General features: G+C 39.6%; 1 protein-coding gene and 1 pseudogene across 2 annotated transcripts; one reads left to right on the top strand and one right to left on the bottom strand.

Annotated features, from left to right (window-relative positions):
* Positions 1-710: 710 nt before the first annotated feature.
* Positions 711-21,061, bottom strand: LOC129240375 (alpha-1,3-mannosyl-glycoprotein 4-beta-N-acetylglucosaminyltransferase A). Of its 2 annotated transcripts, none has more exons than XM_054876137.1 (3): positions 20,621-21,061; positions 17,910-19,383; positions 711-8,530 (listed from the first exon to the last, which is right to left on the bottom strand). In XM_054876137.1, the coding sequence occupies exons 2-3, from the start codon at positions 18,841-18,843 to the stop codon at positions 7,617-7,619; spliced, it is 1,848 nt and encodes a 615-aa protein (XP_054732112.1). In that variant the 5' UTR covers positions 18,844-19,383; positions 20,621-21,061; the 3' UTR covers positions 711-7,616. The 2 variants fall into 2 exon arrangements, with proteins under 2 accessions (XP_054732112.1, XP_054732113.1); XM_054876138.1 differs by lacking the exon at positions 20,621-21,061 and adding an exon at positions 20,346-20,502.
* A 458-nt stretch (positions 21,062-21,519) lies between these two features.
* On the top strand, positions 21,520-21,703 carry LOC129243187 (U2 spliceosomal RNA; annotated as a pseudogene).
* Positions 21,704-22,330: the final 627 nt, after the last annotated feature.

Genomic DNA, 22,330 nt, shown 5'->3' with positions numbered 1-22,330 from the left:
GGGAAAACAATCACTCTGATTTGGGAAGTTATTACTTATATACTAAAATACAAAACTACAAAGTTTGATCGAAAAATTTTACAAAATGGCGGTATTGGAGACATTTTTGTAATGTGGTTTCTCTTGAAGGAGCTCCGCGGCACGCAGCACAGAGGGTGCAAATTTTAATCTGGAACAAGGAAATTTATTTTTTCTTAATCTAGATAAGAATAGCTAGAGAAACACGTAGGGGATTTAAAAAATATTTATTTTTGTGGAATTAGCAAGCATTTGAAGAAAAAAACTCTATTTTGGACTAAAAAAACGGCACTTAAATAATTATAACAATCGTTTAAATTAATCTATCGAAAATCCCCTACGCTCTTCTCTTAAGAAGGTTATTATACAGACGTAGTGAAAAACCTGATTAAAAATATTTAAAATTGTTTGAGTTATGCTGCGTGCCAATTTCAGAAAACGTGTTTTGAGAAAAACGCGTTTAAAGTTTGGAAATTTGGAGAAGTCGTTAGGTAGCAGTCACTAACGCTTGGTTAAAAGCTTAAAATATTTATGAAATAGACTTCGGTAACGTATAAAACTTTTTGTTCTGTATTTTCAAAAGTTCAAAGAATTTTTTAAGCTTATAAAAAAAAAATCAATTTTTTGAAATTTCTACAGTGGTGTTACCCCTTAAACATATACATATGTATATTTATGGAATAAATGTTTATTTTGTTACTTCTTATATGACGAAATTCACAAAACTTGAATAAAGCAGACTTGTAAAAAGCAGAATTTTTTTGCAATTTACAGAATTTTGTCACCCAGAATTTTGTAATACAGAATAATGACACGCTCCCGTTTTTTATTATTGTTTGTTACAGGTAAGTGTTGAAATGCTTTCATGTGTTTCTATGTCTTTTTTCGTTTTTTAACTAGGAAAATAGCTTCTTCTTGTTTTAATTGTGTTCATAGTTTTGATTATTTCGTTTCTTATCGAGTCACTTGTTCTACTACGTAGTGTAACAATTAGTTCTTCATATACGAGTGTGTATGTATGTATGTACAAACGCATGTTTAGTTAATCTTAAAACTGTAATGTTAATAGTTTTGCACATTTTGTTCTTTATCTTATTATTAGTAGTTTTTTTTGTGTGATTTACTATTTGATTATTCGCATTTTTATTACATATTTAGCTGCATTTGTTCTAAGAATTGCCAAAAGGCAAACGAATCATTAATTACAAGCGAAAGAAGTGTTACTGTACTCAGCGTCTATTCAAACTAAATTGTTTTTTATACATTATTTAAATTTAAAAAAAATATATATATTTGTGTTTACATATTTTTTACACTTATATTTGGCTATAGCTCACTGCAATCGTTTTAAAATCGGCGCCATCGAAAAGTGCCGAATTTACTCGACAATTTTCAGATTTTTACGATTTTCTGCATAGGTACATAATTTTGATGTTTTATAACAAATTTCGGTGTAGTTTTTGCGCCTTTTTGCTTTTATGGCTATTTTTAATGCATAATATTTATGTTCACTAATTCGTTGTCAGTAGTTCGTAGAAATTGATACAGAAAAATTACAAAAATTCTAAAATTTGTATACTAACACGTTTTGAGAAATATCAGTAGGGTATCTGAAGCCTGCTGAAACAGTCGAGCGATCAATCTATAAAATACAGGGGTTGATTGAAAAGTAATGAGCCTTATTTTTTTAAAGCAGTTTTATTAAACCTTTTGGCTTATACAACTAATATTCTTCAAAATAGGACCCTTGAGCGTCAATACACCGCTGGTAGCGGTCCTTCCACTGCAGGAAACATTTTTTAAACTCATCCGCCGGAATCGCGTTCAATTCGGCTGTCACAGTTTTTTGGATCGCCTCGATGGAGTCAAAACGCTTCCCCTTCAGCTTTCTTTTCAGGCGCGAGAACAAGAAGAAGTCCGGAGGAGACAGGTCTGGACTGTAGGGACCCCCATCTTGGCCGGTTCACATCTTCGTCTGTTTGCGTCGTCGAAGGCCTTCCAGATCGCTGTTCGTCTTCGACGTCCTCTCGGCCTTCCTTGAACGACTTGTGCCACCGTTTTACCTGGGCACTGGACAGAGATTGGTCCCCACAAGCCTCCTTGAGTAGCCCAATGGTTTCGGTACTCGTTTTGTTTAGCTTTACGCAAAATTTGATCGAGTAACGTTTCTCCAACGATCGCTGCATTTTCGCCACTGCAAAATCCTAACACACTTTTAAAACAGCTTTCACGCGCGGAGCGATGTTGACTGTACCGCTATTGCCAGCGAAGTGGGACCGGTTTCTAGTGGAAGGACCAACGATCATTTTCCTCCACCAGCCGATTCGGTTGATCGCTTGGCAGACGCTCCGCACGGGAAGGCTCTTTACTTTTCAATCAAATCCTGTATAGTCACAATCCATCAACAGCAGAAATAGTTTTGCATGGAAAGGTTAAAGGATTAAAAAAATAACGACCTCTTATCCCCTTTACTACTCCGCGTCACTATAGAGCAGCAGACTCCGGCTTCTTGAGGCTCCATTTTAAGGCACCCTGAATCAGTTGGCGTATATTGACTTCAGACTATTGTTGAGATTTATCAGGGAAACTGGATGGTTCAAGCGGGTATAGTTTAGCCAAATGTGCTGTGTATCATAGCGGGATTATATCTGTAGCCTAAGTATGCTGCTTCATCTAGTGGCTGCAATCTCAGCCTCACCCTAACCTATGCATATCGACTCAATAAGTCCTTCCTCTTTTTTTTTGTATTTTTATTCCTTGAAAATATATTAGATTAGATTGGATTCTTTACGAGCTTTGCACTTCGTCTCTCACATGGTCTTTTGTGCCCTCTACTCATCACAGTACCTCATCCAGACCCAGTTCCATTATTAAACTCCGGATGGAGCTGAGTTAAATTGCCTGCGTTTGTGCCTTTCTTCTGGCTGCAATTGGCCAAGATGTCTCAACCTTCTTCGCACTATAGCGCTGCATTTCATTCGATCTCGGATTACTTCATCATGTCGACTGAAGTGGTATGTCAGGATGGTATACCATGTCATACTAGACCTGGACATACCACTACAAACTCTTGAGCGAGCTGTTGCTCGTAAGCAGACCATTTTGAAAATGAAATTTTATTTTCCTCCATTTTACTCCAAATTTCTAGAGCTAGCAACCCAGTGTCTTGCTAAGGCATCCGATTTGTCAAGAGGGCACGAGAAAGCTGCTTACTGAGCAAACCTTTTTTTTATTGAATCATTGCTAAAATGCTACTTATAATTTGCTGCTTTTGGCTTGAGAAATTTCCATAAATCGACAAATCATTACTAGATTATTCTTCGCAGGCACCTCAAGCAAACAAAGTAAATGCCCCAAAAGGACGTCAAGTATGTACTCAAGTGTGGCTGCAAAGCAACTCAAGGTTCAGGGTTGTAACAATTATATGTCTTTATTTTGCTTCGTGTGTATTTACAAAAATAATTCGTGTTAGAACTCAGGCATTTTTGGGTTAGAGTTCAAAAAGTGAAATAAAAATAAAAACCAACACTAATTCAGCTTACAGTTCTGATATATTGTTTTAAGGCGTGTTCTGCATTTCCATTCCGAAAAAATTGCGCTTCCAATATTATTAAATGAACAATCCTCCCTATGCCTATTTCGTTCACTGGTTGTGGTTCCGAAAGTAAAGCCCCCTTGAGTTGTCGGAATGAAAAGTATCTTTACTATCTCACGCAGGGTTGAAAGACCAACACAAAAGGGAGGAGAAACTGCATCGTCATCATCATAATCAATTCCCAGAGTTAGAAGTGGGAGCATAGGACCACTGACTATGAATATTGCATGGTATGGCTTTTCAAACACCTTCGGAATGCCGAATGGGCTTCAGTAAGTGGTAGAGTAAGCTTAGGTTTTAGGGAGGTCGAGCTTAGGGAAGTCGGGTAGATTTAAAGAAAATTAAAAAGGGAACCCGAGTGCTGTTGTCTTATAGCTATTGTAGTACTTATAGTACTTGCTAGTTGTCCCGACAAACAAACAAAAAATAAAATAAAAGCTTATACCCAGACATGCGGATTTTGTTGATTAATATTGGGTTGTTCGGAAAGTAATTTCGTTTTTTCCCGACAGAGGATTTAGTTGTATTTTTTCACAGCTAACTTCACACTTAAGTCCCATTGTCATTATATGTTTTGCCAGCTGATATAGCAAGGTTTGTTTATGAATAAGTTCAATTGAGTTTACGCAGTAGTTTTTGGTCGGTGCCCTTTTAAATATGGAGAGCAATAAGCAGCATTTTCGTCATATTTTACTTTCTTACTAAAGAAAAGGTAAAAATGCTGTTAAAGCCAGAAAGAAATTAACCGATGTGTATGGAGAAGATGTGTGGACAATACGCCAGTGCCAGAACTGGTTTGCAAAATTTCGATCCGGCAATGTTGATGTCGAAGATGCACCACGTTCTGGAAGGCCGGTTGAAGCTGATCAAGACTCTATTAAGGCATTAGTTGATGCAAACCGGTGAATAACAACACGTGAGATCGGTGAGAGGTTAAATTTATCGAATTCAACTGTTTGTGACCACCTGAGTGGCTTGGGTTTAACCTCGAAGCTTGATATATAAATAAAAAATGAAATTACTCTCAGAACAATCCAATAAATAAATATTTCCATGACTTATTATAGCAAGCGAAAAAAAGCTTTATTCTAGAAAAATATCCACAATTTAAGCAAAGAGGACTTTAATAGATCTTATGCCAAATAAGTGGATCACATTGACTACACGACGCCGTGTAAATACTTGGAAATATCGTCGATAACTGCATACATCAATATGTACACGCATTTTTATACGATTCTAAGTGTAAAATATGAGTTCAGAAAATTACAATAATCACTTTAGTGTTTTTGTTTTTACAATTCAAGAACCAACATTAAAATTTGTTTTTAACACAGTTCGTTATTTTCGCTTAAAATACTGTAAATCATAATTTTTTAAACATTGTGACACATATACATTAACAAATACATATATAGAGATATACACACAAACAATAATGGGGCATGCATACACATTTCAAATATATGTACGTGCCTACATAGGTATGTACATACACATAGAAATATGTATGTGCATGTACTCAAATAAGAGAGAAAAGCTTACAAGTAGACTTTACAAAGGTTTCATTTAGTTTTACGTACATATGTATGTAGTATGTACATTGAATTTGTTCGATTGGAATTAAATAAAGAGCTGCAGGAAGATTACCATTAAAACTAAAAAACATATGATATTTTTAGTATATTGAAAAATGGTACGTATAGTCAGGTGCTGAGAAGTGCATGTGGGCGTTCAACTTTTCGGAATCTGGCATGGAATCAACGTGAGATCGGAATTCATTTTTTTTACAGCACTTAGACGAAGTGTCGGTATTCCATATTTTGTACGAGTAGTACAACGAACGCCGTGAACTCTATTGATTCCATTCATTTTTAAGTTGTTTACATCCACAGAGCAAATATTAAAAAAAATGTATGTAAAAAACAATATATTAAATACTAGCCTCGAGAGGGCTCCGAGTTAGGGCACTGGTGATAAAAAACTATGTAGTTGGAAAATTATGTTATAAGGCATTGATGACATGGGCTGAAAAGTCACGAGCCTGACCCTTAGATGGCACTAGCTTTATTGCATTCACCTCTTTTTCAGTTAGCACAAATCTTAAAAAGACAGCTGTCAAAATTTCATGATATTCCATTCATTAGTTCGGGAGTTATTGCACTAAGAGTGACGCTACTTTTGTAGTTTTCAAAATAATGAAACAAAAAAAATTTCGTATTTTAATTTTACACTACTTTTTGATGGGGAAAAATAGCGTACAAACGAAGTAATGAAACATTTTATAGGTACTCCGCTCCATCAGAAACAACAATAAACCCCTTCAAACGGGGTCGTAGAGACACCGATTATGCACAACGCAGTGGACGTGCAAATGAGGCGGTAACAGCAGAAAACATGAAACAAATCCACAAAATCGTTTTGAATGCTCGAAAAGTGAAGTTGTGTGAGTTAGCAGACAGCGTAAAGATATCAAAAGACCGTGTTGGCTTTATATTGCATGAGCATTTGACTATGTGAAGCCTCAGTTCAAAGTGGGTGCCGCGTTTGCTCACTGTTGACCAAAAACAAGCGAATCGCAAGTCAATCAAAACAATGGCAAAACTACATGAATTGAACTTCGAATTGCTTCCACATCCACCGTATCCGCTAGATTTGGCTTCCAGCGACTACTGGCTCTTCACATACCTAAATAAAATGCTAGCCGGTAAGAAAGTTCGCTCGAATGAAGAGATTATCGTTGAAAATGAGACCTATTTTTAGGTAAAAGGTAAAACGATCTACAAAAGTGGTATTGAACTGTTACAGCGGCGCTGGAATGATTGCATGGTTCTTGGTAGAAATTACGTTGATGAATAAAGCTAATTTGAAACAAAAAAAAATCTGTTTTCTTTATTAGGCCTGGGACTTTTCAGCCCATGGCGCTGGTTAGCATGAGAAAGAAACGCTTTATTACATTCGGTCAAAATCGCGTGAGCGATTATCGCGCCAATCAAGACTAACCATAAACGTCGTTTCTAAACATACAAACAGTGATAAATAATCAGCACAGTTATGAATATCGCTTTTAGGTACAAACTTATCAGCACAAAAAGATTTACGTTTGTTAAAAATATCGCTTATGCTGGCACCGCCTTTTGTTTGCGCTGGCAGGCTCTACCTTGAAATTCCTCCTGCAGATATGCTCCTCCACAATGCCTAACCCCACATGCCTCTCAAGCTCATACTAAAACTAGTGGACATTAGACATTTTTTCCTTAATATGTCCCTAAGAATATATTCCTAAGAATATGTCTGGTAAGCTTCCTGAAGGTATGGTTTGATGAAGAAATTTGTTTCACATGACTTTGGTGGCATAAAATAAAGATATTCGACTTAAACAAAATATTTTCAATCACTAATTTGTATAGAGTTTCTAAATATCACGGAATCGTTGCGGCTTAATTGTTATTGAATAATTTAATATCAAATGGGTGAAAACAACTTATAATACAATAACAACAACAGATATTTTTACATAGTATGCATGTTTGCGTTAGTTGCTGTAGTCATTTTATGTTTTATGTACGTATTTTACATTCAATTTTCATTGTGCAACCATTTTAGCTTTTTTTTTTGTTGTTGTTCGTGTCGCACTTCATCTCTGCGCGATCATTTCTCATATATTTTTGCCGAATACCGCTGCAGTGCCAGCCCTTGGCCGGATATAAATAAGGGACGATCCGGTAACGCATGTAGCTCCAACTGTCGCGGAAAAGCGTGGATTATTTATGAATTTAGTTTTCGTATACCAAACGTGCAGTAAAGCATCTATGTTCGCTATCTTTACATCTGTAAATCTTTGTTCTTTCTTACTTTTTCTACACAATTTGTCTGGTGGAAGTTCGGTAATCTAAAAATTATCCATGACAAGTGATAAGCCATGTTTGTTTCGAAATTTGCTCGTTTAACTCGTATTCGGTTTTATGTTTCCCGCGACAGTGTAGCTCCGATGTTGTAACAATCAGCTTTTTGTATGTGTCTCGACGGCGCTACTAACAGCTCCATTATTTGTTTCCAAATCGATTTCACTCAGCAGTGCCCAATTTTCGCTGTCGCTATGCACATGTAAACGTATCTCTTTGATGGCGCCGATTTTTGCATCAATGGCACCCTCTGCGACACCCAAACCATCGAATGCACCCACTATTAGATACTCGTCTGTGGTCGAATTATACGCACTCCACACAGAAGAGTTTTCGCTCAATGAATCGGCTGGTAACACTTCAACGGTAGTGTTGTAAAATCGATCCGAAGGATGTTCGCTATTGCCGCTACGAAAGAGATAACGTCGTAGTAGTGTTGGTTTTTCGAAAATAAATTGCACCAGATCACCAGGTTGTGGTAACAAGCCCCAAAAGTACGTTTCGCCACGATATGCACGCTTGAGTAAAAAGTTCTTATAGGCGACAATATTTGATCTGACGCGTGCCGATGGGTTGTGTATGTGTGGATAGAATGATGGTACTTTGGAGCCGAATTGTTTATCCTTCAACTTCTGAACTTTGCCCTTGAGTGAGGAACTCGTGCCGATATGTTGGAAAAGTGATGGGCGATAGTGCAACCAATACTTGGCGCGTTCCAAATTGCAATGCTTTTGATCTTTGTCCGAGCGGCAAACTTTCGACTCGATGAAATAGAGCAGTAACCAATCTACGGGCTTATCATTGTAGAACATTTGGAAATACGTGATTAAATATGGCAGTTCAGCGGATTTGAACATTTTACCGATGAAACCCAACTGACAGAAATCGAGTACAAACCACGATGGCTGGTCCGGCTTGGCTAGAGCGCTCTTTGTTATGGCAAACTTTTTCATAGCCGTGATAAAATTCGATTTAGCCAAAATATCATCCTCCAGCTGGACATAGAATGTGCCTGAAAATGTAAATGGAAGTTAATTTTAATATTTTGAAAACTGCAAGTTTATTATACGAATTTCTAGTTTCTAGTTGGGGTTTTGACGTGATAACGTCTTATAATTCGATTTAGCCGGCTGCACGCACGAAAAAATGTGTCGTTACCTTGCTCATTTGCCGTTACCTTGCTCATTGTCGTTACCTTAAATGAACTGCAAGCGAAAGCGCGGAACGAACGACAAAGCAAACGAACGGCAACGTTCGACATCTTGCTCTCTCCTACTTAACACGTTGAGTGCCACCATACAACAAAAAAAATGGGGTTCGTCCGGCCACGATTTTTTTTTACATAATACAATAGAATATTGTTCAACAAAATGTAGGCCATATGATGCCACATTGGTCTCATACCCATAGGCCAAGCAGCATAAACAATGCAATTGCTCTAGTGTGGCGTGAATACACTACTACTAATAGCCTCTATGAAGCAGCTGCATCACCACAAACCGAAATCTCACACATTATACCGTGAGACCAAGTGTCACCACGAGGCCTGAAAGTCTCTTCGCACTGTGAGACCAACCTGGACTCACATGGCACTCAACGTGTTAAGTGAGCGTATATATGTATGTATATGCGAATATGTACATATATAAATTCACGTATTTGTAATTTGCATATGCCTTCTTATTGATTGTTATTAATTTGATTTACTTGAAGAATTTAAAATAAAACCAAGTTTGTTAATAATATCTGTTGTCTTAATGTTATTATTATTAATTTTTTTTATTACCTATATATGAAGGAAAAAATGTATGGTAATATTTACCACATACCTTATAAGATATGTTGTATACTAATATATGTACATAAACATGCATATACATATACAATTACGCGCAATTTTCAAAAAGAACAAATCTATATGTTAAGATGCATACAAATCATATGGACATATCAAATGTACGAATCTATTCTGTACGCAAGCAAATGTAAGCTAATGTACATTGCTTGAACTGCAAGCGAGAGCGCGGAACGAATGACAAAGAGCACAATCGGCCCCCGCGTTCGGCAACGTTTGACATCTGGCTCTGTCCTACTTGAGTGAGCATATATATGTATGTATATGTATGTATATGCGCATTTGTATATAAATTCACATACTTTTATTTGCCTATGCCTTCTTCCTGTGTGCATGGTAATGAACCATTTCTCTGTTGAGAATAGGACGATGATAGAAAAAGTAGGAAATGAAAGGGAGTGTTTCGAGTGTAAAGTGTCTTGAAAAAGGCAATCGATGTTGACTTATTAACGTCTGATGCACAATCGAAATTGAACATATCTTTCATGAATTTGATAAATGTTTCGTCATTTTTCACGTTTGTGTGAATGTAACTTGACTTATTCCATTGCGATTCCATTTACCTCCTCCTCTATATCCATACAAAATATCTATCAAACAAATAAAATTAAAATTTTATTTTTAAAATTGCAACTCTTACATCAGTATTTTCTTATGACGTTGTCACGTTAAACTATCGTCAGTAAACCGACTTTACAGACAACCTCTTTTTATAACGAGGGAAGATCGCGACAGTTTAAAAATCAATCACCTTTAAAGCGTTTGTTGTTGTTGTGGAAGCACCATAAACATTCCCCATATATGTACGGGAAATGCTGCTGTTGTGACAATCCTTGGCCAGATATTACTCCGGGTCGTTCCCACTGTCGTGGAAACGTCAGTCGTGGGAACGCCTTTCGCTTTGCAAAGCTAATACGATTAATACTCCCGTGGGCATGCGGATGTGGTCAGACTTTTTCGAATTTGGACGTGAATTTAGCATATTTTTATTATAGCTACCGACTTAAGCTTCCAGATACATAGCTTCCTGAAATTTAATTTTCTATCGATTTATGGATATACCTTCTACTCAAATATGAACGAGACGGTATCAATAAAACGGTCCGCGGATGACATATGGCAAAAATAAATTTTTTGTTTTTTGGTAGGACTGTTATAAGCTTACATGGCAAATTTCAGCGTGATATGTCACATAGTTTGTTTTCTGTGCTACTGTAAACAAGTCAAGCTCGAGTGTGTTCTTCGAATTCTCTTTTATGACTTCAATTGTCTCAAAATGTTTTCCACGGAGCGGCAACTTGAGCTTAGGAAACAGGAAAAAGTCACATGGAGCCATATCAGGCGAATACGGTGCTTGCGGAACGATATTAACATTATTTTTGTTCAAATAATCGCGAACAAGACGTGATGTGTGAGCTGCAAGAACCATGACTTCTTGTCCCACAATTCCTTCCTTTTAAGACGAATGTTCTCGCGCAAACGCTTTAAAACGTCTAAATAATATTCAGCGTTAACCGATTTTGCGATTTGTGCGATTTTCAAGCACAATTTCCTTTACTTTTCCGATGTTTTCGTCGTTTACTGATGTTGCTGGACGACGTTCATGAAGCAAGTTTTCAACCGATGAACGATTTGTACCACTGGAAAACACGTGCACGCGATAGAGCAGAGTCCCTATAGGTTGTCTGCAACAATTTTAAGGCGTCTGAAACCGAAATTTTGTTGGAATAACAAAATTTCAAACAAATTCTTTGAATTTCCATCGTTAAATTCGAAGAAAACACTCGAGCTTGACTTGTTTACAAAAGCACAGAAAACAAACTATGTGACATATCACGCTGAAATTTGCCATGTAAGCTTATAACAGTCCTACCAAAAAACAAAAAATTTATTTTTTCCATATGTCATCCGCGGACCGTTTTATTGATACCGTCTCGTTCATATTTGAGCAGAAGTAACCTTTAAAAAGGATTTTCGAACAGGTCAAAAAAAGGACCAGACCCGGGTGCTCAACCGAAGGTTTTAAAAAAGGTGTCCAATGGAGGGTTACAATTTTCTTACATAAATTATAGCAAAACTTTAAATGCGTTTTTCTCAAAACTATGTTTTTTGAACTGGTGATCACTGTAACTTAAAAACTGCTTGGTATATAAAATGTATACTGTTTTTGAAAAACATAAAAAACTCGTGCCTGATCGAAGGATTTTTTTTCAAAAATTTTTTTAAACAATTAATTGTCGGTTTTTTCTTGAAAATCTGAAAAATATTTCCTGAGGGCGCCATGTTATTATTTCTCTTGTCCGATTGATTTTAGATGAATCTCCAAGGACTTGTGATGATCACCGCAAGGGACTTCTAGAGAAACGGGCGATAACCACACAAACACCGATAACTTTTACAATTATTATTATTTTTTTTTAATTTTGCTAAAGTCAAGTTGAAACATGATTTATTAATGCTATGTTTTTATTTTTGTAAAATATCGCAACCGACTTGCAAAAAAAATTATTGAAAATTATCATTTTTTCGGACCTCTGACTACCCCTAAATCCTTAATCAGTTGGGTAATCTTAAATTTACTTCAAATGCATTTATATCATTCTTCCATGACCATCATTTAATATGTTTATAAGTCATATTTGTGCTCCCATATTCGTTTTCTACGAATATGCACTCTGTCGGAAAAGAAAATATAGTCAGGCCATGTAGTCAGGCTACACAAGAAACAAAACATTGAAGAGAAAATATTTTCATTTCCACAACAGTCGGTTCTACGTTATCGGAACGACCCGGATTTATATCCGGCCAAGAACTGTCACTCCAGCAACATTCCCCGGGATTGTTTATGCTGCTACAACAACAAAGAAAATACTCAAAAAATGCATTGCCGTCTGCAAATAAACATTCTCGATTTAGACAACAGAAATTGCAAAAAAGCAAGCGTTCCCACGACAATCGGTCCTACGTTACCGGAACGTCCCGGATTTATATCCGGTATTGGACTAAAAAAACTAATTCTAGTTTTAAAGCCTTGGAATTGATTTAGATACAGGAAAGTTCAAGAAATTAGTGTATGTAAGATATGGTATTATAATTTTTATTAATAAATTATAATTTATACATTTTTCTACTTTGACATTCAGAATTCGCAATTTTTTCTGTAAAAATTAAAACAAACCATTAAAAACTATTATTATAAATTTCATTTTAACAAATCAAAAATATTATATTCAGTAAAATATTCATATCCGTGGGTTCATGTTTCTGGTTCGAAATCCACTATGGACATGGAACATCAAATAATAAAAATGGGTGTTTCTAAGACGGTTGTTGTTGTTGTTGTTTTAACAGCATAGGTAGCCCTGTCAGTGTAGGCATATCATCGGTCGTCTTCGTCTAGCTCATCTAGGGGTAGGCCCAGGAAACATGCTGTTTCGACAGATTGGGTCCAGAGGGAGAGGGGGGTTAGATGAGTCGGTTTAAGGGGGCATGTGAAGAGGTGGTTAGTGTCGTGCGGGGTACCTTCACATGTCGGACATGTGTTTGGTATGTCGGGGTCGATTCTGGGTATGTAGGAGTTTAACCTGCTACAGTATCCCGAACGTAGTTGTGCCAGTGTTACACGAGTCTCAGGGGGAAGCTGGAGCTCTTCGTCTGCAATAGGTGGTGGTTGGACTCCGATTACGGCATTCACAGGACTGGAGTTCATGAAGGTGGTAACGGTCTACCGGTGAATGTCGTTTATTGACTGTCTAAATACTGTCCGGTCCAGTAGGTTGCGGTCAGTTTTGTCCTGGATTTCGTCAGCGTAGTCTAGGAGGTGCCTCCTGACGTGCCTGGGAGGCGGCTCAGACTCAAGCAGGTGTCTGCAGGGGTGAAACCTGCGGTAACAACCAAGCAGGAACTGCTTGCTGAGCAGTTTGTTGTGCTCCACTACTGGGAGCATTTGTGGCTCGTTAGGTAGGTGTTGGATGGGTGACATCAGGAGGCACCCGGTCGCTGTCCGAATGGCGATATTTTGACAAGTCTATAGCTTTGTCCAATGCGAATCACTAGTTCCAGGCGACCAGACAGGCGCAGCATAGTTTAGAACCAGCCGGCCAATTGCCTTAAATGTCGAAAGCAACCGTTCTTTGTCTTTGCCCCAAGTGCTGCCGGTCAGCGATTTGAGGACCTTGTTGCGATTTTGGACTTTAGTGGCAATTGCGGTTGTGTGCGCAGAGAAGGAGAGCAAGCTGTCAAAGGTTACACCCAAAATTTTGGGGTTATTTACCGTCGGAATTGGTGTATCATCGACTTTTACCTTAAGGGACAGCTTGACCTCCTTTGTCCAGGTGATAAATAGGGTCGCCGTGGACTTGGTGGGGGAAAGTTGGAGATTACTCGCAGTGAAAAAGCGAGAAAGGTCGGTGAAGTAGTTGTTTACTTTGGAACACAGGCCATCGATGTCATTGCCCGACGCCATTATGGTGCAGTCGTCAGCGTATGGGATCAGGGAAACTCCCGCTGGTGGTTGGGGGAGCTTCGAGATGTAGAAATTGAACAGCAAGGGAGAAAGGACACCACCCTGCGGTACACCTTGCTTAATCTTTCTCTGCTTTGAAGTTTGATCTCGAAATATCACTGACGAGTGCCGACCGCTCAGATAGTTTGCGGACCACCTCTTCAGCCCTGGCGGGAGTGTCGACTGATAAATATCATCTAGTAACGTGGAATGGCTGACTGTATCAAAAGCCTTCTTCAGGTCCAACGCTACTAGGACAGTCCTCTCGCAGGGGCGGTTTTGGTTGAGCCCGCGATTTATCTGGGCGTTTATGGCGGTGAGTGCCGTGGTGGTGCTGTGCACTCGTCGAAATCCGTGCTGATGTGGGGCTGGGGCCAGGTGTTTCGTGAAGAGTGGGAGTAGGAGGGCTTCAAGTGTCTTCACTACTGGGGAAAGGAGAGTTATCGGCCGATAAGACTCCCCTTGGTTGGCGGGTTTCCCAGGTTTCAGTAGTGGGACCACTCTCCCTGCTTTCCACTTGTCAGGAATGATGAGAGTGGCCAGGGACAAATTGAAGACCCTTGTGAGGAATCCTACTCCCAGTGGTCCCAGATGCTTCAGCAACAGCGCGTTTAATCCGTCAGGGCCAATGGCTTTCGATGATTTCGATTTGTTGATGGCCCCCTGAACCTCATCACCGAAGAGAGTAAGTGGCGCACTGTCGTTCGTCAGTTTGTGCAGCCTTCTGGTAGCACGACGTTTGGTTCTGTGGCCCGGAGGATGCAGAATGAAAAACCGGCTAAAATACCTCGCGCATCTCTTCGGGTCCGACGAAGTGCAACCGTTGTAGGTGATAGCCACCTTGTCGTTGCGCTTCGTCGGGTTTGACAGGGACCTAACGGTGGACCAGAGCTTACTCACCCCAGAGGTGAGGTTGCAGGTCTTCAGGTGCTCAACCCATTTAGTCCGCTTATGTTGATTTACCAGTTGCCGGATCTCCAAATTGAGATCCCTTATGCGGGGATCCCCGGGATCGGCCTGGCGTAGGTGGTCACGCTCGTTTGCTAAACTGGCTGCTTCGGCTGGGAAATGAGGACGAATGTCCTTATAACTTCCAGTTGGAATGAAGCGAGCCGCAGCAGCTGTGAGCACCTTGCGGAATGCGCGTTCGCCTACGCGCACATCATGGGGATGGGAAGAGCGGCGAAGGTGTCCTCGGTGAATTCCGTGAAGCCGGCCCAATTACCTTTTTTAAAGTTAAAATAGGACCGGTGATTCGCGGAAACAAAGTCGGCAGGTCTCTCAATCGAGACGATAATGGGCAAGTGGTCTGATGCAAGCGATAGCATAGGTCGCCACGTTATGCTATTTATCAGACCCGCGCTAGCTATTGTTAGGTCAGGCGAGCTGCTGCAATTGCCCACTACCCTGGTGGGGGCGTCGTCGTTCACTGTGCTGAATGTCGAATCGTCTATCTGCTCTGCCAGTTGCTGTCCCCTACGATCATTTGGCAGGCTTGAATGCCAAAGATCGTGATGCGCATTGTAGTCACCTACAACCAATCGGTTTTCACATCTGATGTGCGCACCTATATCAGGGTGATATCCTGCCGGGCAGCAGGTGACAGGGGGTATATATATTGTATGTTAAATATTTCGAGCTCGGAATCGCCTGACCGGCCAGCTATGCCTTGAGATTCTAAGGTGCTGTCCCTGCGGTCGATTCCTTCATCAATGAGACAATACTGCACAGTGTGGTGGACTATAAACGCTAGGCCACCACCATTGCCTCGCTCGCGATCGTGTATGTGCACGTTATAGCCATCCCTGGTGATCAGAGATGACCTAGCGTGCAGCTTTGTTTCTTGGACCGCAGCTATTTTAATACTGCGCCGGCTCATAAAGTCAACTATCTCGTCGACCTTACTCGTAAGTCCGTTGCAGTAGAATTGGAGAAGCTTGAAGCTTCTCGGTGAGGTCTGTGTGATTCGGGGGGTGAGGGACGCGTGGGGTTGTCTACGTTGGACCTGCTGCGCAATCCACTGTGGTTGTTGCGGCCTGATGGTGGTGGGCGGCCGCGACTCCGGGGGCGGTAGTGGGTGCAGAGCTCTGCAGCAGGGGGCAACGTAGGCAGTTGTCCACTCACGGGTGGTGCGCAGGCCGGAACATCTCCGAAAATGGCACCAGCCATTGCAAGAATTGCATTGGACTGATACCAGATTCCGAGGTATTACGGTCTGACACACGGAACAGACCGTACGGGGGACCAGGAGCTGCTGGTTTGTCTCCGCACTGGGGTTGGAGCAGGAAGGAAGGGGAGGGGTTGAGGGAGAGTTGTGTTGCTCCGATAGGCTCCTCACCGTGGAGGTGTGGGTTGTGGTGGCGGTTGGTAGTGCCGGCCTATCAGGGGGTGTAGTAGCCGTGGAGGCATCAGACGCCTGCTGGCGGGAGCAACACGTGGCCACATACCGTATGGACCACTCCCTATGCGACTTAAGGCCTGAACAGGTCTTAAGGTGGCTCCACCCGTTGCACTTGTTACACCTAACCGAGGTGGAGTTCGGGTGAAGCCGTTTGTGGCAGACGCAGCAGTAGAATACCTCTGACCCAGGGTTGGATTCGATTCCAGCCCTGAGGAAAAGCATTTGGAGCAGGATTGCTGCGAGAGTTTGCTCCTGTGACGTAAGGGGTAGGATGATATGTGTTTCACTAGACAGGGCTAGTATACTGGGGCGGCAGCCCTTGGTCGGGAAAAACCCGAGTCATTCCGGTACGTAGAACCGGGTGCCATGGGAACGAAGACGGTCGCAGCTCGCTGGTATCGAATTTATAGAGGTGAGAATAAAAATGCCAGAAACATTTTAGTTGTTCCCACAGTAGAACAAACCTCCCTCTTCGGCTGACCTCCATCCGAGACTGCATATTTGCATTACATCGTGATTGTTTCTATTGACCACAATAGGAACCTGCGTCCGTTCAGGCCCTCTGGCTGGGATATATGAAGGTAATACGTCGCAGTTAGTCTCCAAATGCTTGCACTATAGGTGGGATGGAAAGGAACATCGAAAATGCGGTAATGTCATGACCAATGCCGTCTTGTCACTGTATCAGTTAGTCGTGAGTGATAAACTCAGGCGTCTGTGATTGTTGACAATTCGTCTCTAGTCGCCCTGAACTATGTTTCTAAATGAATACAGGTTCAAGCGTGGGGTACGGTACACTAGACAGGGCTAGTGTTTGTTTTGAGCTTATTAAATCAGATGCAATCGATATTGGCAAACTTTCATGTAAAGGGCCCGCCATCTATCGTTACGGATTTGAACTAGGTATTTTTTGAAGAATGGTAACACTTAGCTGTCATCTGATTTGACAGAGAATTAGTTTTATTCTTCCGATGAACGAAAATGGTTGTGTATACGCTCAAAGAACGCTGGAAAATATTGCGCCATTACTTTGAAAATCATGGTAATGTTGCAGAATGTGTACGAAAATTACATACGGCAATGGGAAGAATAAAAGCACCGAATGAAGCGTATGTGCGTTACTTTGCGAAAAAAGTAAGAGAAACTGGGTTGCTTATTGACAAACCAACGCGTGACCGACCAAAAACCGTGCGTACACCCGAAAATATTGCTGCTGTAGCAACCAGCAACAATTGATGCACTGAAGACCAACATACGCGATATCATAGCTGAAATACGGCCGCATACAATCGAAAATGTGTTGAAAAATTGGGCCGATCGTATGGGATGGTGCATGGCTAGCCGAGGCAGCCATATGAATGAAGTTGTGTTCCATCATTAACCGGAAGGATTGTACTTCAAAATAAAAAAACAGTTTGGAAAAATATTGAGTAGTTTCTTTTTTATAGCATTTTTAATTCCGTAAAGTTATATGGCGGACCCTGTATTTCTGTCGTTTGGAGTCGACACTAAATTGTAGGGCTCTCTCGGAGTCCATATTAAACTCTGGCGACATACAGTCTTTTGGTGTAATCTATAAAATCTAGAAGATTTAACTGCTACATATTTGCTGACTTTTTATGTGCACTTACCTTTTGATTGCGCGTAAGACATCAAGTATGCAAAGTCCAAATTTTGTTTACTACGCCACTTTACACGTTCCAATGAGTCCTGTAAGGTTATACGTAGCGTTTCAAAATTCGGATAATAAGACGCAGCTGGTGCTATAATATCAATCAGACCACAATCGACGTATATTTCGAAATTTATTTCGACTTGTCTGGCGATTGCATGCACCAATTCTTCTTCTGACTCGCCAATAAAAACTATAATTAACGTTTCGTTTTGCTCCTCTTCATTCATGTTTTCGATGAGATTTTGTAACGTGCTCACCAGATACGACTGCTTATCGCGCTTCACCGTCGGTATGCCTAGCACAATACTCACATCTGTACGGCCTTTCGAACGAATATAAGCCGGATGTAACGATGCAGAATCATCGAGTAAATGTGGCATAAAGTTGTAAGCTGTCGGTAGACGTATAGCAGTCGATGAACTAAATCGCTGAGTTGTATGTGAATGTGTGGCATTTTTAATTAATTGCCGCGCCTCGGGACTCAACGATTTCAATAGAGTGGGTAATCCTATCGCTGGCATTACGGATGTACTCGTGTTAGTTTCATTGCCCAATGGTAAGGGAGCTACAGTCGCCATCGGTATTGTTGTTGCATTAGTTAGGTGCAAATATTGCGATAGTATTGCCAAATCTTCTTGTCTGGATCGATACATCGATTCTAGGTACTGCAGACGGAAGCGACACTCGGCCAATTGTTGTGACAGTGACTGTTCGGTGGATAATTCTGGACCCATAATAAGTAGGATGATAATACATGGTGTTAACACCAGAACGGTGATCGCCAGTATACAGTTACGTTCACGTATTTTGAACATTTTCGATGCAAATCTTCGGCTTAGTCTCGGGTGAACGAGTGGAACAAAGCCGGAATGTTTTCCCGCGTTAACCATTAAACATAAATAAGATAAAAGTGAGTATTAATCACACAAAGGTGATAAATATTTGTTCAATAGGAAAAATACAGCTAATTAGTGCTTTGCTGTTCTATAGTTTGTTCATATAGCCTGTTCAATGAGGTTTTAGAGAGTAAAGTTGCACGCAAAATCAATTCTTAGTGCATTTTACTTGATTTTCAATGCCGCATCGCACACTAGTTAAGTCTAATATAAATATTTAATATATATGTATAGAATTTCAGTTTGTTTTCATTTTCTGGGTACAAATGTTGTCATGCAATTTTCCAGTCCCTTCAGTTTCTTTCATTGTATGGTCTATGGGCTTCTTTTGTTGTGGTGAGAGGAGTTCGTTGCTAGAATATTATATGAATGCTCTGCTAGAACGTTTTATCACGTGTACTTTAGTATATTTATATCATTGTTCATTGCATGTTTGCCTTTTGAGTGACGATAGCTATAGGTGTCATAATTCCTATGCGCCGTTTTTTGATTTATCCAATCGATCACAATTCTTTATTTGGTTCACACGAAATACTGTAAATGATAAATAATTAAAATTATGCAAATAAACAATTCTTACTAGAGAAGTGAATGCAAGTGCAATGTGTTTGTTTCTCATTAAGGAAAAACTCATTCCTTTCTGTGGAAACAAATTTGTACCTTAAAAATTGTGGGAACTTTTTATATTGGCAAGAACCTGTGGCAAGGAGCGTGATTCTAGGAATATATGTATGCTTTCTATTAACCATTTCATAAAAGCCATTTGAGTTCCGCAGTGATGTGCTAGGCATATGAAACGATATATAAATAACTCAACTCGCTGCATATTTATTGATGAAAATAATACTGAACCCAACCTCAGAATAGGTTCAAGGATAAGTAAATGCTGGAGAAAATACAACTCAGCGCGTTATAGTTCACGTGGATATCACTGGCGACTGACACGCGACGCGTTCTTCAAATATCATTCAATTATCGCAGCCTTACATATCGACCCAGAAGTGTAGATATTTTCACAAGGATGCACACGTCTGCCAGTTCGTCCGGGTTTGGCGCGTACTGCGGACACCAATCATCAAATAATAGTATCACAATTATTCGAATAGCAATCTCCCCTTGACAGAATCTGCTGTTGTAGCAGCATAAGCAGCAGCAGCATTTCCAGCGTTTCCACGACAGTCGGTTCTACGTTACCGAAACGACCCGGATTTATATCCGGCCAAGGACTGTCACTCCAGCAGCATTCACCGTATGTAAGTATGGGGAATGTTTATGCTGCTACAACAGAATCTGCTCTTTGGAGGCGGTATAAAATTGTATAACTCGGTCCTTTTTTCTTAGTAAATATAACACCAACGCGTACACCGCAAAATTGGAGGAGCTCGCCGAAACAAGTAAACAAGGTATTTTCCAGGCTAATAAATATGTTGATAAGCATAAAAAAACGCTGCTGTATTTATGCATATATGCTGAACAGAATTTCCCACATATAATACCTATGATGTGTCATAGATGAATGATTGTTGACCATACTTGTATACATACATATGTACAAACATATGTATATATGCACAATGCTAAAAGGACTCTTTCACTTCGTTTACGCAAAACTTGTTAGATGAACTACATATTGCAAATAAGTTGCACTTTTATATTGCAAATGGTTTATTTTAACTATTATCAATTTTTACACAATAACTTTGACTTAAAAGGCAAGCCAACACCTTTTTTTAAAGAAGTTTGATGTAAGTGGTTTTTTCGTAGACCCTACCTTCGTGATATCAAATTTCGAAGAATCTGCTATCGCTTTTTTGGTGTATCATTTTATTTGCGCACATATATCCCAAAAGAGTTCACCTACGATCGGAGAGCAGATGTCTTCCAACTTACATCGATTCACTTTGTCAGTCTGTGACAGTCTGAATAAATTATAACAAATATTCATAAACACGGAAATCTAAATAGGAACTTCACTCGGTTTTGATGGCAATCACTTATATTTAAGTTTGCTTCTTTCATCCATCGCCATTACTTCGTTGAAAAGAAATTCGCATTATATTATATAAAAATTGCAAACATTTGCAATACTTCAATTATGTACGAAAGATTGTATAGAAATTTTATATTTCATATTCTAAATTAGAATTTCAGCAAAAGTTAACAGCAGACTTCACGTATAAAATTAAATTATCGCCCAAAATGTAAAAACAACATATTGCAAGCAACAACATTGCCAGCGTTGTCGTATCAGTATTATCCATGTTATCACTGGTTGAATAAATCCACTGTTAAAAACTAAAGGCCGCAATATGCGAATTTAAAATTTTCTATTATTGTCTATGTAGTAAAAATCAGCGACCAACAGCTACTTAAATGGTTCTAAAATCTAATAACAGTATTATTTTCAATTACGCTATCAGTTTATTGGTACTCGTATTTTCCCGAATATATAATATATAATTCATATTGAATTTAAAAATTTCTTAGCGAATATACTATATTAGGAATTATTACGAGCTATCTGTAATTTTTGAAGTGAAAACCTCTTTAGAATCGTTGGGAGTGATTTGAGGAAAAGTGAAACGAAAAAAGCGACCAACTTGGCTACGAAGCGTTATATTATATGTTGATATAAATAATTTTTGTGAGCGTGTAATTCTCAAAAGGTTTATTATTTAAAATGTATTGACTAGGTAGTGTGGTTATCAGCTTAACATCTGATAGATCCTCCATCGGAGGACAACAAATGTTAAACTGATTTTTGGAAATGGGCGGAGTGTTTTAGGGGCTTGCTCCTTCTCTGCCACGGGTTGACCCGGTATTGCAGTACCGCCGGGATTTCAGCCTTGAATAAATACAAGAAGAAATATACTAATACATTTAGCTTTGGTGGGAAGAGACATAAATTTTTATATGAATACAAGTAGACGAAAATGGAAGAAATTTGTAAGTCTGTTTCTTCGGTCCGTTTGGGTATTTTTTTTGACAACATCGAAACCAAAGCATTTGTATCATATTTTATCTATCATAAGCCACTCGTATCATTTGTTGAAATTGAAAACATTGAGGATGAATAATGATAAAATGAAGAAAATAAAATATGAACTTTATAGCAATATTATAATGAACCTATAATTATCCCGCTCCTAATGCAGCTTTCGTCTTATTCTCTCTCAGTTTGTTTTACGGAAGGTTTCACTTCTATCAAGTCTAACCGTTAGACTGGTATTTTTCTAAATTCATTTCTTATATTTTCTATAAGCATAAACTGGCAGTTTTATTCAAAAGGGGCCAATCAGCTGATACGGTTCCATGAGAAAAGTTAACTGACTGCTTCTGGCAGCCACGAGCACGAGCGCGGTCTGCGTTGTTGATGGTCACAGTACATAGAATACAGAGTGCAGCACCTTCCCCAAATCGCTACTTTATTCTTCGTGATTTTGCCAACCGGTGACGTCAGTGCTGCGAATAACCAAACTGG

This window comes from Anastrepha obliqua, chromosome 3 (assembly GCF_027943255.1).
Source record: "Anastrepha obliqua isolate idAnaObli1 chromosome 3, idAnaObli1_1.0, whole genome shotgun sequence".
NCBI classification, from domain to species: domain Eukaryota; kingdom Metazoa; phylum Arthropoda; class Insecta; order Diptera; family Tephritidae; genus Anastrepha; species Anastrepha obliqua.
Note: the sequence above shows the minus strand (reverse complement) of the source record. Positions and strands in the feature narration are given on the sequence as shown.